Source organism: Suillus fuscotomentosus (assembly GCF_016647785.1).
Source record: "Suillus fuscotomentosus strain FC203 chromosome Unknown F5891scaffold_272, whole genome shotgun sequence".
Taxonomy (NCBI): domain Eukaryota; kingdom Fungi; phylum Basidiomycota; class Agaricomycetes; order Boletales; family Suillaceae; genus Suillus; species Suillus fuscotomentosus.
The window spans coordinates 1-19676 of record NW_024539784.1 but is presented as its reverse complement, the minus strand read 5'-3'; the positions used below and the strand labels follow the sequence as shown (position 1 = coordinate 19676).

General features: G+C 46.0%; 8 protein-coding genes across 8 annotated transcripts; 4 read left to right on the top strand and 4 right to left on the bottom strand.

Annotated features, from left to right (window-relative positions):
- The first annotated feature begins 718 nt into the window (after nt 1-718).
- Nucleotides 719-2739, top strand: F5891DRAFT_1283896 (uncharacterized protein). The gene is made up of 2 exons (XM_041370575.1): nt 719-855; nt 907-2739. The coding sequence occupies exons 1-2, from the start codon at nt 846-848 to the stop codon at nt 2367-2369; spliced, it is 1473 nt and encodes a 490-aa protein (XP_041216586.1). The 5' UTR covers nt 719-845; the 3' UTR covers nt 2370-2739.
- A 74-nt stretch (nt 2740-2813) lies between these two features.
- On the bottom strand, nt 2814-5283 carry F5891DRAFT_1167352 (amino acid permease/ SLC12A domain-containing protein; the record flags this gene model as incomplete). Its single annotated transcript, XM_041365447.1, has 10 exons — nt 2814-3251; nt 3305-3538; nt 3599-4054; nt 4113-4328; nt 4384-4603; nt 4653-4797; nt 4857-4862; nt 4919-5030; nt 5088-5226; nt 5276-5283. The coding sequence occupies 10 exons, from the start codon at nt 5281-5283 to the stop codon at nt 3246-3248; spliced, it is 1542 nt and encodes a 513-aa protein (XP_041216585.1). The 3' UTR covers nt 2814-3245.
- Nucleotides 5284-7351: 2068 nt separating this feature from the next.
- On the bottom strand, nt 7352-8175 carry F5891DRAFT_1120375 (uncharacterized protein). The gene is made up of 3 exons (XM_041363838.1): nt 8072-8175; nt 7866-8016; nt 7352-7797 (listed from the first exon to the last, which is right to left on the bottom strand). The coding sequence occupies exons 2-3, from the start codon at nt 7964-7966 to the stop codon at nt 7500-7502; spliced, it is 399 nt and encodes a 132-aa protein (XP_041216584.1). The 5' UTR covers nt 7967-8016; nt 8072-8175; the 3' UTR covers nt 7352-7499.
- A 1019-nt stretch (nt 8176-9194) lies between these two features.
- On the top strand, nt 9195-10219 carry F5891DRAFT_1083308 (uncharacterized protein). Its single transcript, XM_041363446.1, has 3 exons — nt 9195-9747; nt 9818-10035; nt 10101-10219. Exons 1-2 carry the CDS (start codon nt 9267-9269, stop codon nt 9922-9924), a joined length of 588 nt encoding a protein of 195 aa, XP_041216583.1. The 5' UTR covers nt 9195-9266; the 3' UTR covers nt 9925-10035; nt 10101-10219.
- Nucleotides 10220-11433: 1214 nt separating this feature from the next.
- On the bottom strand, nt 11434-11925 carry F5891DRAFT_1083303 (uncharacterized protein; the record flags this gene model as incomplete). The annotated part of the gene is made up of 3 exons (XM_041363445.1): nt 11434-11597; nt 11659-11685; nt 11739-11925. Coding segments are annotated over 3 exons (220 nt in total), but the record flags the coding sequence as incomplete, so codon positions are not given.
- Nucleotides 11926-12530: 605 nt separating this feature from the next.
- On the top strand, nt 12531-13231 carry F5891DRAFT_317404 (uncharacterized protein). The gene is made up of 3 exons (XM_041371331.1): nt 12531-12937; nt 12992-13068; nt 13148-13231. The coding sequence occupies exons 1-3, from the start codon at nt 12707-12709 to the stop codon at nt 13191-13193; spliced, it is 354 nt and encodes a 117-aa protein (XP_041216581.1). The 5' UTR covers nt 12531-12706; the 3' UTR covers nt 13194-13231.
- Nucleotides 13232-14423: 1192 nt separating this feature from the next.
- Nucleotides 14424-14781, top strand: F5891DRAFT_1083293 (uncharacterized protein; the record flags this gene model as incomplete). Its single annotated transcript, XM_041363444.1, has 2 exons — nt 14424-14579; nt 14631-14781. The coding sequence occupies 2 exons, from the start codon at nt 14424-14426 to the stop codon at nt 14691-14693; spliced, it is 219 nt and encodes a 72-aa protein (XP_041216580.1). The 3' UTR covers nt 14694-14781.
- A 1399-nt stretch (nt 14782-16180) lies between these two features.
- Nucleotides 16181-16920, bottom strand: F5891DRAFT_989063 (uncharacterized protein; the record flags this gene model as incomplete). The annotated part of the gene is made up of 6 exons (XM_041378047.1): nt 16181-16249; nt 16314-16371; nt 16423-16452; nt 16652-16715; nt 16766-16833; nt 16889-16920. 6 exons carry the CDS (start codon nt 16918-16920, stop codon nt 16181-16183), a joined length of 321 nt encoding a protein of 106 aa, XP_041216579.1.
- Nucleotides 16921-19676: the final 2756 nt, after the last annotated feature.

Sequence of the window (19676 nt, the reverse complement as noted above, 5' to 3'; positions counted from 1 at the left end):
ACTTGACTTCAATTTTGAGTACAAGGGAGATGATGAGATTGGACTCGGTTCACAGAGCAGAGAAATAGAAGTTGATCGATGATTTAATTGCTGTGATGATGCGGCGATTAATTTTGAGCGTTTGGTCTTTTATTTCTGATAAGGAGAAGTACGTAGCACGGGCGCCAACAAACAGATGATTGAAACCAGTACGACATCGCAGTGAGAAGTTGATGTATTTCAAGAGAGGCTACTACAAAGAATGTAAAACAAGCATCGTATCGTCAGTCTACGGAGCACACAACACAGGCGCCAAGAGTGAAACAGTCACCAAAACATCCGGTAGGACGCTGCAGTGGGAAGACAAGCTGAGCTACTTGGAGCCTTCCACAACGACGTAAAGTGGTAAAAACTTGGCCTGGAGAGATGACGATAGGGCTGACGCGGGCTACATTGAGGTCATTCAGACACTGCGATGTGCACCTCGGTCCTCGAAAGATGTGAGACCCACATCTCGAGACGTGAAACGCGGTGAGAAGCGGGGATGCTTGTAACCAGGAATGGAATCTTTGAGCACATAACACTGGAAGCCTATCAATGAAGCGTGGGTTATGCGCTGGCAAACATCAAGAAGGTCGTTTCGGAGATATAGGACATCATGATGAAATTAAGGATCCTGCCTGATACGTGGGTATATAAACAATGAGTGTAAACAATAATTTAAAGTCAGCGGTCTTCGAAATAGGCAAGTGTTGTTGATGTACGAAAAGAGGACAATGGTTTAGAAGCACAAAAGACATGTTATTATTCAAAGTTAGATATATACCAGCCATGTACTCAAGGCTTTTCATCCGTTCACCAACAGCATGAATATACGTCAGTTGTATCTTCTTGTCTTTGACTACCAAGTAACTAACCTCCTTACAGTTTTCAATCGTGCTTCATTGAAGCGTAGCTCTCGTACTCGTACCAGAAAACCCTCAGACGCTGGCTGTCCATCAACCCTCGAAATAATACCAGAGTGCTTAGAAATTTGCAACGACTCACGCCTCACTCTATCCGAATTCCCATTCTCAATCGACGATGCCTTGGTCATGCTCAATGACACCCCTCGTTCACCTACTCTATCTGCATCCTCTTCCACAGATGATAGCATGCCTGCTACCCCATGTGCATCAGACGACGAAGATCTTCCTCTCCCAACTCCTCGTCTAACACCAAAGCGCATCACCATTCGTCCTCTCTGTATAACCAAGACCCGTTCTATAGTCTGCGAGGACGTCACCGATCCTCCTGAAGAAGAAGACGAGTACGATTTTTACACACGCCAATTCGAGGACTTTATCTCCCTGTACTCGCCTGTGCCCTCTGCACCTGCACCAGCCCGTCCAGAATCTATCATTCTCTCACCCGAGGTAGCACCCCAGCCACCAAAACCACGCGGACGCAGTCGTTTCTCAAAGGCTCTCCCACTCCTTCCTCTCCCTACCCCACCTCTAACGCCTATACCACCCGTTCCGCAGCTACCAGTCTCAGCTATCCGGAAAAAACGTGTCCTTCCACCCTTGCCAGTCTACCCACCACCCCCACCCCCAATTGAAAACCGCCCCCCTCCTCGTATGGCTGTCCCCTCTGACATCGAAGAGCTCGATGTTCTCGAACAAGAGGAGCAACAGCCAGTTTGCCCAATCATCATCGAACAAATATGGTTTGACGATGAGGAAGAATCCATATATTCTCAGCCTTCCTTCGTACCAAGCCAAGATATCGCACCGGCAATCCCGGAAACACTCAGCCTTCCCCGCGCAAGCACCGACTCTGACACTCCCCGGTCGTCTCTGGACTCATTTTCAAGCAGCCAATCCCACTCTTCCTTCTCATCCTCGAGCTCGTCTGAAGAAAACGCCCCCATCTCCCCCTTCTCCTTCCCTCCCACTCCAGGACCCGAACCCCATCAACTCAGCAGTCGATGGAGCTGTTCCACAATATCTTCACACATTACTGAACCTCCACGCACAATTTTGAGTCCCTTGCGTGGGGTGTTTGTGTCCAAATCGAAGTTGAATTCAAGGTCAAGGCGGGCGCCTCCTCCTCTGCTTCCGATTATGTCTACGCCTCCTCGATCTCGTGCATCGCATAGCTCATCGCCTCTACACCCGCGGAGCAACACCCAGAATCAGACCCGGTCACAGAGTCCGTACAGAATGCCCCTAACACGAATGTTATTCCCCACGACGCCCACAACGCCCACGCCCAGCAGGCACATCCGCCATCAACACTCACGTTCGTCGACGTCTTCTGAGTCGTCTGAAAGCGGGAGCTGTGAGAGCGGAGGCAGTGCGGGGTTGAGAAGGAAACCGATTCCTATTGAGATGTTTTTGCGGGCTTGATTGTCTGAGCGTGGGTGGGGTTTCGATCTTCCTGTCTATTGTCTTTTCCGTTGTTCTTTTGTTCAAAGGTTTTGTTTTACCTTTTTCGATGTCTCCTTGCTCTCGTTAACGACGACGATTTATGATTATTGTATCCATCATCATCACTCGCAGCTCGCTCATTCATGCATATTAATATCCATAATGTACCTGGGTCTTTCCGTCACTTTGCATTTCTTCATTGACACGTCTTTCGTTTTTTTATATCTCTGAACTTTTGCATATCTTTGCATTCCATCACGCTTCTACGCACCCTCTCTGTCTCTATAGCATGGTCCACCTGTAGCCTAGTTCACACTATGATGAAATGATATCCGATGTTTTGACGTTCCTTACGAGCGAGATCAATATATCCCCGCAAATTTCCAACAGATGTCTTACAGTAATATCAGTCTGCCATCAGAGCTGGTCTTTACAAGGTTGGAATCCAAACGAAAATCCGTTTTTCTGCAAGGTTCACTAAATGCAAGGTGCAATGTGCTTCAAGTAAAGCCAGAATCACATTTGGTCAGTAAGATGGAAACTCGTCGTGTGACGAGTTACACCAAAGTCGAGACAATCGGTTAACAGAACAAAACGCTGTATTCATGATAGCTAAGGTTCGAGATACGAGATGATGGTGCAAAGAAAAATAAACAAGTCCAAGCAGAAAAGGCGTGTTGTTACATGCATAAGCATTGTAAGCAATACTAAGAAATATTATTATATTGGTAGGTTGGTAGTGACATACTTACAACGAACAACCACGTATGTCGAACAATTGAGGATTCGTAAAAAAAAGTGATGTGATTGACGAGAATCGATGGGCTCCAGGTACTATTGCAGGTATCGCTACATCTACAACTGAGACGACGTTAGTGATGTCAAAAATGGCAAAGTGAAGCAGCTATGCTCACCAGCCATTGTAAGAATGCTTCCAGCTTGCTCTTTGGCGGGGGATCATCATACATGTCCGCTAAAATTTCAGCTATATCGGTCTTGAAGTCCATGTCCTCTGGAGCAACAGGCTTGGTACCATAGTAGAAGCGAGCGCCAAAGTACATGATTGGCCAGGTGATGAAAAGGATGTAGTTGGTGATGAAAGTTGCAATACTCCACTCTCCTTTGAGGAAGACGTTCCATCCGCTGAACTAAAGAGTAGAGGAACAGTCAGTCTCAATAGCATTGGTGGATATGAAAAGCTGGCATACGAAACAGATGGTAACCGTTGAAACTGCTCCCCACCACGCTGCGTATGGCTGGAGATTTGTGTAGTAAGGGAACTTCGTGCGGTCGATGCCTTGGGCCTGCATACCCTTGTAGAAACGGAGGTACGTCACCGAAATACCAAACCATGTCATAAGGCCAGCGACGGATGTCATGTTAGAAAACCAGATAAACACTGAGCCCGCATTGTTGGACACAGCCATGAAGGTAAGAAGGGAGAAAGAGGCGGAGAAGAGGATAGCGACATAAGGCAGCCCGTTGCGTGAGGTTTTAAGGAAGAATTTGGGAGCATTTCCTGAGATTGCAAGACCATCTACGAAAATTGTTGATTTCGATGAGTTGACTGCAAGATAAGTATACGCACAAATCGCACGAGACGCCGTGTACAAATCACTAGATGCGGCGGACCATGCCGAGGTCAACAAACAAGCATTGATGATCTGTTTTGAATACCATTGTCAATTTCTAGGTAACAAGGGAAGGCCAAATGCGGCTTACCGAAGGCAGTGATTTAATTCCCGCCTTTTCGATAGCAATGACGAATGGAGACTTGGCGGCTGTGTCATGGGCCAATTGGAGAGATGGGTCGTTGGATGGTACAAGCAGACCAATGATGAATGTTCCACCAATGTAAAAAAGCAATATACGGATGTATACTCGACGGATGGCTTTAGGCAAGTTACGACGAGGATTCTTCGCTTCTCCAGCAGCAATCTAGGTGGGATTCGTAAGTAATGGATTTATTGAACAAGCTTATAGTATAACGTACAGCAACAATCTCGGTTCCAAGGAACGAGAAAGCAGCTTGCATCAAAACAGCCCAAAAGCCAAGGAATTGTCCCTTGGCACCTTCGATGCCATTATACTGAACGAATGGTCCAGGATTTTTCCAGTAGCGGAATCCAATGCGGTCATGGTTTGGGCCGCCTCCCAAATCGATGACTATACCGATGATGATAAGACTAGTGATTGTGATGACCTTAATGGATCTGTGGTAATCTCAGAATACAAGGCCGGGATATAATACTTAGTACGCACGCAAATATGAATTCCGCCTCGCCGTAAGCGCCAGCACCGAGCATGTTAATGGCCAGAACGACGACAATACATATGACGACCCACACTGAATTATTGACAGAAGGATTCCAAAAGTTTATCAATACTACAGCAGCAGAAAACTCGGCTGAGATGATAAAAATGTCAGTAGACACGCTAAGAATATGTATTCAACAACTCAAGTACCAGGTGCTAAAGAGTAAGGGGTCAGTAATTGTGAGAAATGGGAGAGCAAGAATGGGACTTACAGGTAATCGTCCAGCTGTACCAGTAATTCCAACCCACGGCAAAAGAGAACGCAGGGTCAACGAAGCGCTCAGCCAGTTTGATGGGACCACCAGGTATAGGCAGGTAGGAAATCTACGAGCCATAAAGATCAGATATGTGATCTAGATCTGGGGCGTGCAGCAAGCATACCATTTCTCCTAAAGTGATCATGACGCAATAGACGATAGAGCCCATGACTATGTAACCGAGCAACAGACCGATGGGGCCTCCTTGCGATAAGGAGTCTGCAGTTCCAACAAAAAGACCAGTACCGATAACACCGCCAATACTTGACGGAATTGAGAATTTGTCAGAAGAAAGAAGAAAGTATAACAGACCTAATCATGGTGATGTGACGATTCTTGAGTTTACGTTGCAGGGTGTTGGTGTTCCGCAAGGGCCTCTGCATAGACTCTCCATCATGGTTTGAGATGTCAGAGAATTCGCCTCTGCTAGTGTGATAAGCAGCAGCATCGGCAGCATCCGTCTTTTCTGTATCCATCATGGTGAGCGCTCGTGAGCGAGAAGAGTAGGAGGGGAGAGATAAGACTTCAACTCAACCACGATCCATACTAGATATATGAGTGTCCGGTGGGCCGTGGTAGTATCTTCTTTACAGACGGTGATCAATATAGACACCATATCTGATTGACCTAGCAGGATTAGGCAGGCCAGGCACCGCACCGTTGCAATGAGGGCCCATCATTGCTCCGCCTCCCTGGATTTCCCGTAAATCTGCTTAGGCAGATCGGAGAATTTCGCTGGAAGAGGTATAAACATAATGGCATCTACCATTCCATGCAGCTCCTATATGATATTGTACAGCATCGACATCTGATTGGAGTGATACGGTCTGCCATTTGGAGGTACAACATAGCCTCCCAGTGCTGTTTACACGATGAGCCTATAGCTACCAGCATTTAAACATGGAGAGTACTTACTGATCAAACTCTACGACACATAATTGGAATCTCACTCGCAGAGGAGCCGCGTAATAGGGCGCGTGATAGGGCGCCATCTCCGAGCTGCAACATCTCACCGTGATCTTTGCCTTTATCACCGCGACGTGCAGCCAGCTGGCGGCCTTCACATCGGCGTCAGTTAGTGGTTGCTTGTATCTGTGGACCGGGAATCTGGCTGGCAGTCTGTAAAAGCATACCTCTAGAGTATGCATATCCGCAGTCTCCCCATAGAGGTTAAAGACTGCATCTGCATCAGAGACGAGTGAATTGAACAGTATCCCAAAAATGGGCTAGTCGTAAACCCACCGTACATTAGGACTGTTGATAATGAGATCCAATTTACTGATGCCGACAGGTTCTGCTCATGATGTTCATCTATGGCAGATTGATGATCATACTTCAGCTACTATTATAGCTAGTGGTAAATGGATTTTACAAGGTTCAGACAGACTAAGACTTGCCAGCAAATGGCCCTTCTTCAAATTCATGCGTGCCCTCGCACGACTGGGATCGATGGGTCTTAGGCCCTGCGGTGGAGACATGCCTACAATCCACGCGGCAGATTTTGCAGCAGGTTGGCGCAAAGTGCATGTGCTCTAAAAACAACCCTGAATTGTCGCATGCCATATTTGGCAGAGAATTTTAACAGCACCTACATCATAGGAAGAAACCAGCCGCCTACAGCCTAATTTCTCGGGCATGAGACGTTCTATGAATGGAGAGCACAGTTCCTATGGCCTCCCGTTCGACCGCAAGCTTGTGAGGCTGACAGTCTGCTATTACAGAACATTCAGTTATGGTACAAACCTGCCAAGCGGTGTGCCCGCAAAAATGATCATATTATATGGTTCATTCCCTGGGCGGATGAAACTTTAACATAGATTGAAAATGAGAGCACAAGTACAAACTGCTTCTAGAGATTATTTGTTCGTGTATAGTATGCCTTCTAGTGTTCGTCAGGGTCGGTCCAAGTCCAGCCTGAGGTCTGAGGTTTCACGGACTTCTATCGGAAATTCATGTGGAAAATTGATGACGGTCCTTTGGGCGAGGTTTGCAGTCCGAGATTAATTGCAGTCCCAGGAGGTAGTGAATATATATATGAAGCATCTATTGCATGAGAATGTGTCTTTAGCAATCAGAATAAGTAGGAGTAGCCACAAGATGAGGCGCGATGAGCGGCAGTAACAGTGCGAGCAGGTTGCCAGAACAGTCGTAGGACGAGCGGAGCTAGTAGGATTGTTTCAAATCTCGCGGAGAACGGCACTTCGCGATGCAAAGGTTCACATGATAAATTACATAACCGTAGACGCGGCCTTTGAAATCAGGTTTAGGGTCCGAGGGACGGCTGAGGATGACGTGGACCGGTTATGGTCAACTCATTGACAACAATATTTTGAAAAATTGGAATTCTAATCGGACAGAATCTGATTTCACGACCATTTACTAGATGTGCACATCTTCAACGCTTTAGCATTAACCTCAGCTTTTCAGCTGCGGGCATATCAAGCTCATATTCTCCGCACGACTGTCGGATGCAGAACAGATCAGATCAAGACAGAACACGATAGCACTTATATAAATTGAGTGATCTGATAGAATATCAAATGAGAATATCCATCCCGCCCCATTCTAACACCCTCAACAAAGTCACGTCACCAGCTCTTGCAGGATCAACTCCAACCACATCCACCCACCAAGCAACGTTTTTCTCGGCTTGCATCTGTGCATTAGCCCAATTTGCTAAGTGCTCCTTACAGATACCTTTGAACAACATGCATACGCGAGTCACGACGTCAGGCTGCGGAGAGATGCATAAAGAAGCAGCGCGTTCGTATGCCGCTTGAGGAACAGGTCGGAGGGCAATATATTCGTGCTTGAAGATATATGGTAGCCAGTAGCTACCACGGCAGTTTTAGCGACGTGTTTACGATTTGACAACCCGAAGTAGTAGCGCATATGTACGCACGTTATGAATGATGTTCTAGCTTCGGTGTGAAGTCCCAAAACCTTGAGTGATTTGTCGGGGTAAACTGTTACTTTGTCCACTGGAATGACAATTGAATCCATATCATTGAGACTGCTGGATATTGAATTGAATGTATTTTTGCAAATTTATCCTGCAAAGAGGAATACAAGTTAGAAGTGCGATTTCTGTATCATCAGGGGACCTACTGCGCCTCCAAGAACAAGTACGACACATCTAACACCCGAATAATGTTCAGTCAGACTCCCCATGTTGATGGGTGCGGACATTCCATTCTAAACGTTGTCCATGCTCTTCTATGGCAACAACAGGATAGATGACAGAGAGGCTTCACTCAGGAATGAGGGAAAGCTTGACGGAAACATCGATGTCGGAGGGCGAGTATAGATGAATGACTGGTTTTTTACAGCGCAACTCATCATCACAGACTTCAAAATTGACGCAGTCACCATCCTTGACATGGTACGATCCGACCCACTAGGTTCCTGGCATCGTTACCTGATCCAAGCGCTGTTCGGAAACCCTACTTAAGACTGCCCTAACACCAATGGGATGATGTCCCAATTTCTGACTAGCGTCAGCAATAAAGCAGTCTGGATCTCGCCAGATGGAAAAACAAGTATGATTGTGACTTTGTCGTCATTCCTGCTATGTGGTCTCAACTTCAGTACTGGAAACACTTGTAGAATATTTTGGATGCGTACAAGCTGTCCTGTTCGTTAACCTGACTTAGCGCCGATTGATTGTCAGGCAATGAAATAGCCGAAGCATCAAGCGGCAGTGGGACGGGCAACGTCATTTCCGCGCGCCGAGTCACTTCAACGATATTAAGCAAGTCAATGACATCGAACCATATCTCAGCCGTGATATCCACGTAGTAGCCATCGCAAACATCGAGTTGACTGGTCTGAAATATGACCACATCTCTCGAAAATGTTTCGGAAATGTTTGCAGGCAGAGTCAAGCATGAGCTTATGATATCTAAATAGTTGTGCCACCCACATTATACGACTTTTGCCGTTTAACCATGACCCGTTTTTGACCATGTTTCGGGACAAGACCTTGCTAAATTCGTCTCTCCTCAGTCCGAGTCTTCATGTTTGAAGGTTTCAAGTAGAGGGTGACGGCGCTGTCTATGAGCTATGGCATGCTGGCACTTGATCCCTTAATAACAGCAGGCGGCTCGGTGGTTATGACATCCACCACATGATGCTATGTTGTTACGCGTTTGTTTGCTGTTGGTCTGTGGCGCACATGTGTGAGTATTGAGCAAATTACATAATTGTCATGCTACTCACTCCAAATAATCCTAGAGTGCTCAGAAAATGACATTCACTCAACCAAGACATTCACCGTCGACACACTCTGCATCATCTTGCATAGATGACAGTAAATCCGAAATGCCTGCTGCCCCAGGTGCAACAGACGACGATGACTTTGCCAAGCCACCCCTTGGACTCCCAACTCGGTTCCCTATACTCGTCTATGCTCCCTGCATCAACACCTGCCCGCCCGGACTCTATCATCCTCTCACACGAGGTAGCACCTTTGGCACCAAAGCCATGCGGACGGAGTCGTTCATCAAAAGCTTTCCTACTCCTTCCTCTCCCTGCCCCGCCTTCAACGACCGTCCCACCTGTTCTACAGCTCCCAGTCTCTGCCTATGAATCGCGGCCATCATTATGTGACATGTCTGAACAAGCACAACCACCATTACGAATGTATACTCTACAGATGCATACCATAGGCGATCATGATATGAAACAGTGTTTCCGTTCACATTGTGTTTATCTAGATCTTGTCGAACGTTTTCGGAAACAGTTAGAATCAGAAGTCGAAGTAGGGGGTTTCACGAGGGATCTAGGTGTGTTTTATCAGGCGCAGAAGTTTATAATCATATGATCTACCGGCTCATGTCCGTTATGGCGTTTCAGCAGGAGCGACAGTGCATCGTGGACTGATCTGTACGGAGATAATATTGTCCTCGCATGTCTTATCTAGCATCTACCAATCTCACAAAAATCACGACCACTCCACTTGACGATGCATCGATCAAATCTCCAAATTACTATAGTAACTCGCGCGTTAGCCATACTGCGCCAATGTGAAGGCAGAAACATGACCCACTACACAGAAATTCATTGACTGTCATGTAAGCGAGTCACGTTATCAAACCCAGAGAAATCATTGATACTCACGCAAATATTCCAAGTGCAGTCCTCGCAAGTTGCGTCAATCCGGCAAAAGAAGGGACATTCTGGGCACTATCTTAATGGGCGTCGCAGAGATTGATGATGCTAAAGTAGCAGTGACGGCAAGGACAATTGCAAAGGAGAAACGCATCGTGTGTGAGGATGTGATATGAGATGAAATAAACCTTAACGGTTAGAACGAAGGAACCTCACTTTTATATGCTGAATAACATTCTAGGAAGAACTCGTCCACCGTTGATACACTAGAATCCTATTAATAGCCCTATATTCGACCACATAATGTCCACAATGCCAGCAGAGTATCTTCTGGCAATTTGGTATGGATCCAGTGTTTGAAACGAAGACATCTCGATCCCAGAATATCCACCTCCAACCCCATCCGAACATCCAAACTCCATTTGCATCAGCACAGTCATCTTTTCCATGCACTAATCTAAACATGCATTTCCAGCGGCTCGGTGTGTGCAACCATCTTCATATAACGCCAAGGGATATTGATACATGTGGACAAGCTGGTACACTACTACATACTTGCCTCCCTACTGTTCCGCAGCCAATGATTGATCCACCCCCGACCTTCCTTTGCATCAGCCTGAGATGTCCACCCGATCTCACCTGCAGTTCCCCAAACGAGATGTGGCTCCTCCACGCAAGAACCGACTCTGACGCCCCCCGGTCATCTCTTGACTCGTTTTTAAGCAGCTCCCACTCCCCCTTTTCATCCTCAAGCTCGTCTGAAGAAAGCGCCGCGATCCCACCTTTCTCCCTCTCACGCCAAGACCTGAAACCCACCAATTTCGCAGTCGATGGAGCTATTCCACGATATTCCCGCTTGCTGCTGGTCCTCCATGCACAATTCTGAATTCGTTGCGTAGCGTGTTTGTGTCGAAATAGAAGTTGAAGTTGGGATTAGGATCAGGATCGGTGGCGCCTCTTCCACTTGCGATCATGTCTACACCCTCTTGTTCTTGTGCATCACCAACTCCACAAACGCGGACCAACACCCAGACCCAAACGCGCGTGCAGAGTCCGTACAACATGCCCGTAACACGAATGGTGTCCCCACAACGCCTCCCTACCCAGTGTACCCACGCCCAAATACATCCTCCGCCAGGACTCGCGCTTGTCGATGTCTTTTGGGTGGTCGTATAGTGGGAGTTGTCTGGGGGGTCGAGGAAGCCGATTCCTGTTGACACGTTTCCGAGGACTTGACGGGGGGTCGGGTTTCGATTTTCGTGCGTGCTGTCTTTGAGTTTTTTTGTGTTCTTGTTCTCACTTTTGTTGAATGTACGATGTCCCTTTGTTCTCGTTCACGACGACGACGGTTCGTATTGTCTTCAGTCTCTGATACGCTTGCTCTGACACACCTTTTCATTCCGTCACGTTTCTGCTACACTACTAATCACTCTCGACGCCAGGCAATAAACCAATTAGTAGTATTTTAAGTCACTTCTCAATCGACAGAAAGTTAAACCAACTTCCGACGGTGCATCGATCAGAACTACAAATCGCCAATAAGCGTCACAACGACCATACGACGTGAAAGCAGAAACACGACTCACCAAGTCTATAAAGCAGCTGTTATCGAGCTGCCATGCAGGTGAGTCATGTTATCCAATCCAGGAAAACTATTGATACTTGCGCATCGATCCGAGAAGACGCAGTTTGAGCAATCTTCATCAGTGAAGCAAGATGTGGGACATCCATCGGCGCCTACCGCGTTTTGAGCGGGCATGGCAGAGATCGATGATGTTAAAGCAGTAATGACGGCGAGGACAATTGCAGAGGAGAAACGCATTGTGACTGGTGTGATACGGGACCACATCATTCTGAAGATAGATGATTAGCTTCTATGTGCCGTTTGTTGAAATTCTTGCGTACGTGGTTAGAAGCAGTCAATCAAAGATTATTCGTTCCAAACTCTAACCTGGACGTCTCAGAGGATCTAGATTCAAATTGGCTTTCAAATGTAGATTTCCTAGTAGCTCTGTCACTGAAGACACATCACCTCCGAGTCTAGGAATAGGGTTTGTACATCACTGTTGCAAACCCAGCATCAAGGATGCCCGCCATGGACTTGCAATGGATGGACTTGGTAGCAGGTCACCTCGAACGAGATATGTGCGATGCGGTACGTCTGCATCCGGAGCGTCTCTGTCGTAGCTTCGTCAGCGCCTGCAGTTATCAAGACTCCCAACACAGCAACTCGCTTGAGTAATTCCTCGCGAGTCGTGGTATGCTTCATCCTCCAAAATCTCATGCTTGATTTGATGTTTTGGAAGAGTTAAACACAGTGTAAGTGTAAATTGGAAAATGTCACAGGAAATGCGAGCGAGTTGTAATCAATGGCTATAGGTGTGTTTTCAACTCTGTACTTTTTATCCTTTGATTTCCATATACGCACGTACGGTCAACTTATAACAATACAATCTACAGATTCTGCGCTTGCTATGACTCGGTGGCGCCTGGACAACCACAACTGCAACTACAACCACCTAGTCGCATAATTCAGAATCGAATCAAGGTGCTCGCAGCCCACAGTGGGTATGGTTATTTACTCGCAGCACTTTTCGCAGATGTACAGCACCCCCCTCTAAGGTGTTCGAAAAGATGGATCGTCGAACAATGCTGAAACGGTCTAAGTCGAAAGTCAGAGTTGGGAGCTGTATGGTCTGGGACCTAGGTATGTTTTTATTAGCTCCATCGTACGCATGTATACTCATAATCGTACGATCTACGGGCATTAATCATGCTACTATTTTTTGTGTTCTTCAAGTTACATGTCCTATCTACAGACACTTCCTAGTGGAGCGAAAATTTCACTGCCGACTCCAATATCTAGTAATTGGACCGATATTTGCTTGATGCGTGTTGATCAACTCGACCATTCACTAGTATGCGCGTCTTATACTGCATCGATGTGAAAGCAGAGATACGACTTACTATGCAGAGAAAAAATTCCTACCATGCAGGTAAGTCGTGTATCACATCCAGGAAAACTACTGATACTCACGCAAAGCCCGTAATGACAATTTGCGCATTCTCCCTCAGACCCGCAAAACCAAGGACAGTTGTCAGTGGACGTGGGAGAGACTGATGATGTCAAAGCAGCGACGACAGCGAGTACGATTACAGAAGAGAAACGCATTGTGTCTGAGGATGTGATATGGGATCAAATAAATCTGAGAGGTTAGTAGGAGGACAACTTGCTTTTATATACTGATTGACGTATTATGAAGAACTTATCCCCTGGAGTTCGCTTACTGCCTTCATGTCAAGCAAATGTCCAAGCTTTGCTGAAAATTTGGCGTGGTTATAGCACATTACGCCACATAAAATCTGTAATGCCGGCAGATTGCGAAAGGTCTTTTGGCAATCTGAAGACATATCGATCCCACATTCCACCCTCATCTGAACGTCCAAACCCCATTGAGCTCGCTGTATCCTACAGGTCCTTGCTGTGTGCAGCCACCTTGCATGCAACGTCAGGGAAGCATGAATGACTGCCGGCTTTGGATGTCGTGCTGTGTTCCTGCGCGTTCATAGTTCTTTCTCCTATTGACAGTTCTTTCCTCACTACTATGGCGACTTCTGCTTCATTTTACGGTGTCGTTGGTCTTCAAAATTGAAGCAGATATCAGAAATCTAGTATACTGACTTTCATTCAGGATATAGTAGATTGGACGAAGGTCCAGTTGATTCTAAAGATCGTGCGCTGTACTTAAGAGAACGATATACAGGACTTTTTGTCAAGAAAAACATTCAATGGAATAATCAAGCAAAATGGTTGTGGATTCAGCACTCGGAACGTTTGGCTGGCTTTTAGCGCTTTTCTGCATAAAACAGGATCGGAATTTGTGGTCCCTCCTACCAGCGCTCCACTGACAAATTGTGGCGATCAAATTAAACGACATTTCTGACCAATTGAAGATCGTATAGCAAAGCTCATTGATGCTCTCCCAAGTGGCTCTGTTGATTGCTGCAAGTCCGTCTCAGATAAATGCTGTGGTGTTTCGAACGAGATCTGTGTGAGGTGAATGAAGGTGAATGGAACTAGTATCGGACTTTCAGAATTATTAGCCATAAAGTATTTCTTTGCCTGTATCCTGTGATGTGGTCGCATATGGAGATGACTCTGGTTGGAAATGTGAGTGCTCAAGCAGTCCCGTACCTGTCAAAAGACCTTAAGTGCTGGCAACATGCTGGCATTGTAGATTTTTCGAGAGTACGTTCACGCAACAGGGATTCCAAAAAAGAACATAAAAGCCAGCCGGCTTCCTACGATCGCCTTCAGAACTTCCTGATCCCATATCACGAGTCACAAACAATGCGTTTCTCCTCTGCCCTCGCCGTCATTACTGCTCTAGCATCATCAACCTCTGCCATCCCCGTTACCGGTGATGAGGCTAGCGCCGATAAATGTCGCACGTTTTGCACTCATACCTCACAATGCCAGAGCGACGACTGCTATTACAATGCGTGCGTAAGTATCAGCATCTTCCTGGACTTGATAACATGACACACCTGCATACAGATACTCTTTACGTGCAACGTGAGTCGTGTTTTTGCTTTCATATCGGTGCAGTATGGCAGTTGACACTGACGGGCGAATTACTAGTGATTTACAGAGTTGGTCAATGCGCATAAGGAAATTACATGTCCACTTCATGCAGCTCTTCGCATATTGGAGTTGGCATGAAGTGTTCGTGAAATATAGGGAATGTTGGACTGAGATAAGACGTGCAAGGACACAATAATTATACTATCAGGGGGCGTGCACAGCGCGCCTCACTGTCAGTGTGATATAGACGGACTCAAAGATCAGATATAAGTATGTATGCGCATGATGGACCTAATAAAACACACCTAGGTCATGCATAATACCGTACAGCTCCCTACTCCAACTTTCAACCTTTCAACAACTTGAACACTCGAAAGGATCTAGGTAGGCATGCAATATGACCTGCTTCAAACCGTATCTTCCAATCACATTGTGACATCATGAATTCCTTGAATCAACCATTGATCCCTTGACAAAATCATACGATTGTCCCGGCTGACCAAGTACGTGACACGTGCAGAATCGCATTATGGTAGAGGCTCAGGGACCAGATGACTCGGAGTGAAAGGGCCCATTGACTAATAGGAAATAAATCAAATCAGTATGCCCAGCGCGATCCAAACGCACGGTACTCACAGAACCTTCGCCCGAATCCGCCAAGTCCCTGAAAATTGCTATGATTGCCATTGGTAGTGCGGCCTGTGAGTTTTTGAGTGGTTGGCATTGGATGCGATGCCGCAGTGACAAAGGCTAATTTTTCCGCCTTTGCACGCGCTTTTGCCGCCAGACGCTTTCTGTGAGGCTGTAGGCTCTTCTCGTAGGCACGGCGGGCTCTGGTGCGCACTGCTTGGCACTGGTTTCGATGCCTCGTCAAACGAATAGCATCAATATTATGAGTTCCATACGCATCACAATCGTATTCAATGGGTGCGCGGCGCTGAGGAGGCATGACGGTCGAAGTCAATGGCTTGGGTGAGTTGATGGCGCTGGTCACCTGCTGGAAGTAAATACAGAATGGTAGTCACGGTTGAAAGGCTTGATGAGATAACTTTCACTGCCACATCACCGAAATTACCAAATCCAGAGATGGTCATATATTACCATGTCGGAGCCACCATAACTGCCATATGTATCTGGCGCAAGTCTCAATGCAAGGCAATGTTAGGAAACTCAATTCGGACATTGCGACTGCCATATGACTATAGTCTGGCATTAGGCTAGTGTACCGATATATCAAACATTGCTATGTACATAATGCATTTGAATTTCACTCAGATTCATCAGACATTGCAATTGTGTTCGGATATAACAATGTGATGCATTGAATTAATGGTAGTACAGAGCAGTGAGGTACAATTGAGTGAACAGTTCCGAACCTAGTTCAGAACGCGTTCGATCTCTCGAACCGTAAAATCTTACAGTGAAAATAGCTACTAGAACTCTCACGACCATGGGTACCAGCTCGAGGCACTGGTGCTGCTCGTTTCATTTTGTGTCCAGCAGGTGGAGGAGACGTTGGAGGTTCACTCAAAGGAGAAGTTCGCGTTGAACAGGTGCCAGGAAGCTGCAAGGAGGTGCCGGCCCAGGAGAACCTAGTAGATTACATCAATATCAGTCATATATTCTGCAAGCCCGTCTCGAAAGACAAAGACGTACCGCTATGATAATGTGAGGTAAGCATCCATGACTATAACCAGTGGTTATTTTGAGAGCTCTAGTGCAAAGTCGAGTTAAAAGCAGAAATGGAAGTGATTGAACCACTGACCTTTGGTCGACGACGCAGACATCAATCACTCTTGCATTTGCCAGGGCCAGCGGCAATAATGACAATGAGAACGTCGACTTCAGAGTGGCGTATGAACGGAACAGGCATCGCAAATTTCGAAAGAGCTATGACTTAACAATGGGGAAAATGTAGATAAGTGTGTCAAACACTTCGAACACTAAGCAACATAAGACATCGACTGTGCGAAGCACAAAGATGGACAACTCACCTTTCTTTCTGACTGAATCTGACATATGATGTCTTATAAGCGTATGTTGGATTTGCAGAAGAGACTACAGTAGCAATGGTCAGACAAATTTAGATATAGTAGATAGTTTCGTACCTGATGTGCAGATGAGTCCGTGGAAGCTGTAAAATAGATATCGATGATGCAAGTAGACGATGCTGGATCTATCGGATGGATGAAATAAGTACATAACATATGCATATATGTGCATACACTCACCTAAGTCGGCCATCCAGATAGCATATAGTCATCGAAAAACACTGTGCTGTTGGTCAGGTTGAGGTGGCCTTCAGTATGAGTGATGGTGACAATTGCAGAGACATATCAAGTGATTGGACTTAGTGGTGTTGGTATTGGTATAGAATTAGAGGGAGGATAAGCAAAGATAGCACGTCAACATAGTTGATAGGAATTTGCCGGTGGGCTTTAAACAGTCATGTGATCGTATTTGCAAGTCATTTTGCCCTCACTTTCCCCGCTGCAGCGCTGAAGTTTGAACGTTTGTACTCTCCACGAGAATGAGATTGTGGCGGACGATGGCGAGGAACTTGATGATAAAATACTTATGGAGGAAGGTTCTGGCGCCCTTTAGGTACTTTACTTCAGTTTCACCCATTTTTCGTTGTATTACTCTATATAATACATTGGATGTATCTGGATATGTCTGATATCTGGCTGACAGCTACTCTACTGGATGACTTGTGTCTGACAGATGGTATGTTTGATGTCATTGTATCGCTACAATATTTCAAATGTCGGATATCACAGGTATATACAATTGGCGGCGTCAGAAAATTCGATATATCATGTGATCTCTGGATTCGGTAATTTTGGTGATGCATCAGTAAACCGATGAGTCCTTGATATTGTATCCGTGCGAATTGTAGAGGGGTAGAACTCTGCCGCTGCTAAATATTTTCATGTATACCATAAGAAATCTGATTTGCCGCTATATAGCCCGGAGATCTAGAGTAAGATGAGCAGTGCACAACAAGGTTATGATGTTCCTCCATTGCAGCTGACCAGGGTGATAAGCCTACTTACGCCAAATATTTTGGCCATTGTCATTTTGCCTTATTTCCGCTTTACACTACAACTTCATCCACGACATTCTCGTGGGAAGTACCTTTGGCACTTGTCAACTAATCTAGAATAGCACTAGATTTTGTAACAATGTCCTGACTTGTGGCCGTGAAGATTAACAAGGGATGACAGCGCACACCTCTCAACCTGTTTCGTGACTCTCCTTTTCCGCCGTCTATACATTGGATCAAACTACTATTTAACATCTTCCCATAGGAAGAGCCTTTTGCGTTTGTCAACTAATCTAGAATAGCACTACAATTCCTAACAAAATTGCGACCTGTCACCATCGCAGTATGTATTGTACTCCTGGCAGTGTTGATTGTTATTTTCCTCCATTATCAAGTGTTGATCTCGCGAGTCAGCGGCATCATGATGCACTTGAGACAATATGATGATTGGTTAGTTACACTCAGGCCACGATATACATTCAACTCGAAGTTGCGACTCGATATGGGCAATATCGGTCAATAGACTTAGACATTCAAGTACTGCTAGTAAGGCTGAGCTACAGGCTGAATGAGTCAGAAAGATAGGCCGTCACGGTCTTCCTCATACTCATATTCATACTCATTCCCGTTCTCGTTCTCGTCTTCACCGTCTTCCATCTCTCCGTCATTCTCCTGTGTGTCCATGTCTTCGTCTTCTTCTTCGCTGTCATAGCCTTCTTCCTCCCCTCCATCATCGCCCTTGGGTTGAATTTCACTCTCCAAGTTGTCATCGTCATTATCCTCCTCTGATTCCGGGGTATCTGCGAGCTCCACTTTGGCACAGTCTCTTGTGATCTCCCATAGGACGGTAGGATGTCCAATTCCATAGTGCGTGTATCGCATGAACATGTCTCGGTCGACGAATCTGAGTGATCATCAACAGTTGAGTAAGGACAACGAGATGAATTATTACACTTACATGCCAACATAGTATCCCTCCCAGTCGTCCAATTCACCAAATTGACGTCCGAAGGACTTTCCATAGCGAAGGGATGTAGTTCCGCGATTAGAAGAAAAAGCTGGAATCAAATGGGCACTTCGGATGACTTGACTGGGGTCGAGAAACCCAAATGCGTCGCGGTCAGACTCTTCGACGAAAGCGATCTTCGGAAGTCGAGCACAGCTCATCCCTGACGGGTGGTTGGTCAATGGCGCCAACCATCTGACATAAAGAAGCTCAATTTGATGCCTTTTGATCGGACCTTCGCTATTGAGCCACACATCCATGTGGTAGATGCCCAGAACGCAGGCATACCAGTATGGATGTCGGGGCCTTGTTTCCCCAGATAAAACCATAACATTGGGGTGTGTCCGAATATTGACGGTATCATACTCTCGCCAAAGATCATAAGTCGTGTAATGAACCTATCAATTAAAGTATTACAATGCTAGCAAAACTTGAGATCTGTGTGACATACCTGCATCGTTTGGACGGAGTATAGCCTATTGTCTGAGATGATAACTGAATTACGTTCATCGTCGGAGAAGGTATGGTCACAATAGGTGATGTCTAAGTTTCGAAGTCGGTATAGTACGTGGTCTTTGAGTTTCGGTATGAACGCCTGTATAATATCGTGAGTTAGGAGAACGGTGAGGAAAGTAACACATACTGCTACAGCTGGATCATTGTCATGATCTCGAAGAAAATGAAATATATCTATGGGATTGTTGCGGCTTAGCGTCGGTATATAGTGATGATCCTTCATGTTGATCCCTGCAGGCAAGTTGACTGGTTGCTGTTCCAAAGCACATGGACTATGTTCTGCTTCTGCCACTCGCCGAAGGATTCGTCGACGGCACTCGTGCTTAGCGAGTTCAGCCGGGGTATCTAATTTATTGGTCAAGGGATAGAATGCTTTCAGTGCTCGATGCGCTAACTCTCCCTGGACAGACATCAAAATGAGATGGGATGTTGTGTCAGACTCGGAGATGCA

Coding starts and splice junctions, on each gene's coding strand:
- F5891DRAFT_1120375 (XM_041363838.1), bottom strand. CDS start 7,966: ATGGATTCAATTGTCATTCCAGTGGACAAAGTAACAGTTTACCCCGAC. Junction 7,798..7,865: donor GCTAGAACATCATTCATAAC/GTGCGTACATAT, acceptor CTGCCGTGGTAG/CTACTGGCTACCATATATCT.
- F5891DRAFT_1083308 (XM_041363446.1), top strand. CDS start 9,267: ATGACAGTAAATCCGAAATGCCTGCTGCCCCAGGTGCAACAGACGACG. Junction 9,748..9,817: donor GGGTTTCACGAGGGATCTAG/GTGTGTTTTATC, acceptor ATGGCGTTTCAG/CAGGAGCGACAGTGCATCGT.
- F5891DRAFT_317404 (XM_041371331.1), top strand. CDS start 12,707: ATGGATCGTCGAACAATGCTGAAACGGTCTAAGTCGAAAGTCAGAGTT. Junction 12,938..12,991: donor ACTGCCGACTCCAATATCTA/GTAATTGGACCG, acceptor ACCATTCACTAG/TATGCGCGTCTTATACTGCA. Junction 13,069..13,147: donor AAAAAATTCCTACCATGCAG/GTAAGTCGTGTA, acceptor ATTCTCCCTCAG/ACCCGCAAAACCAAGGACAG.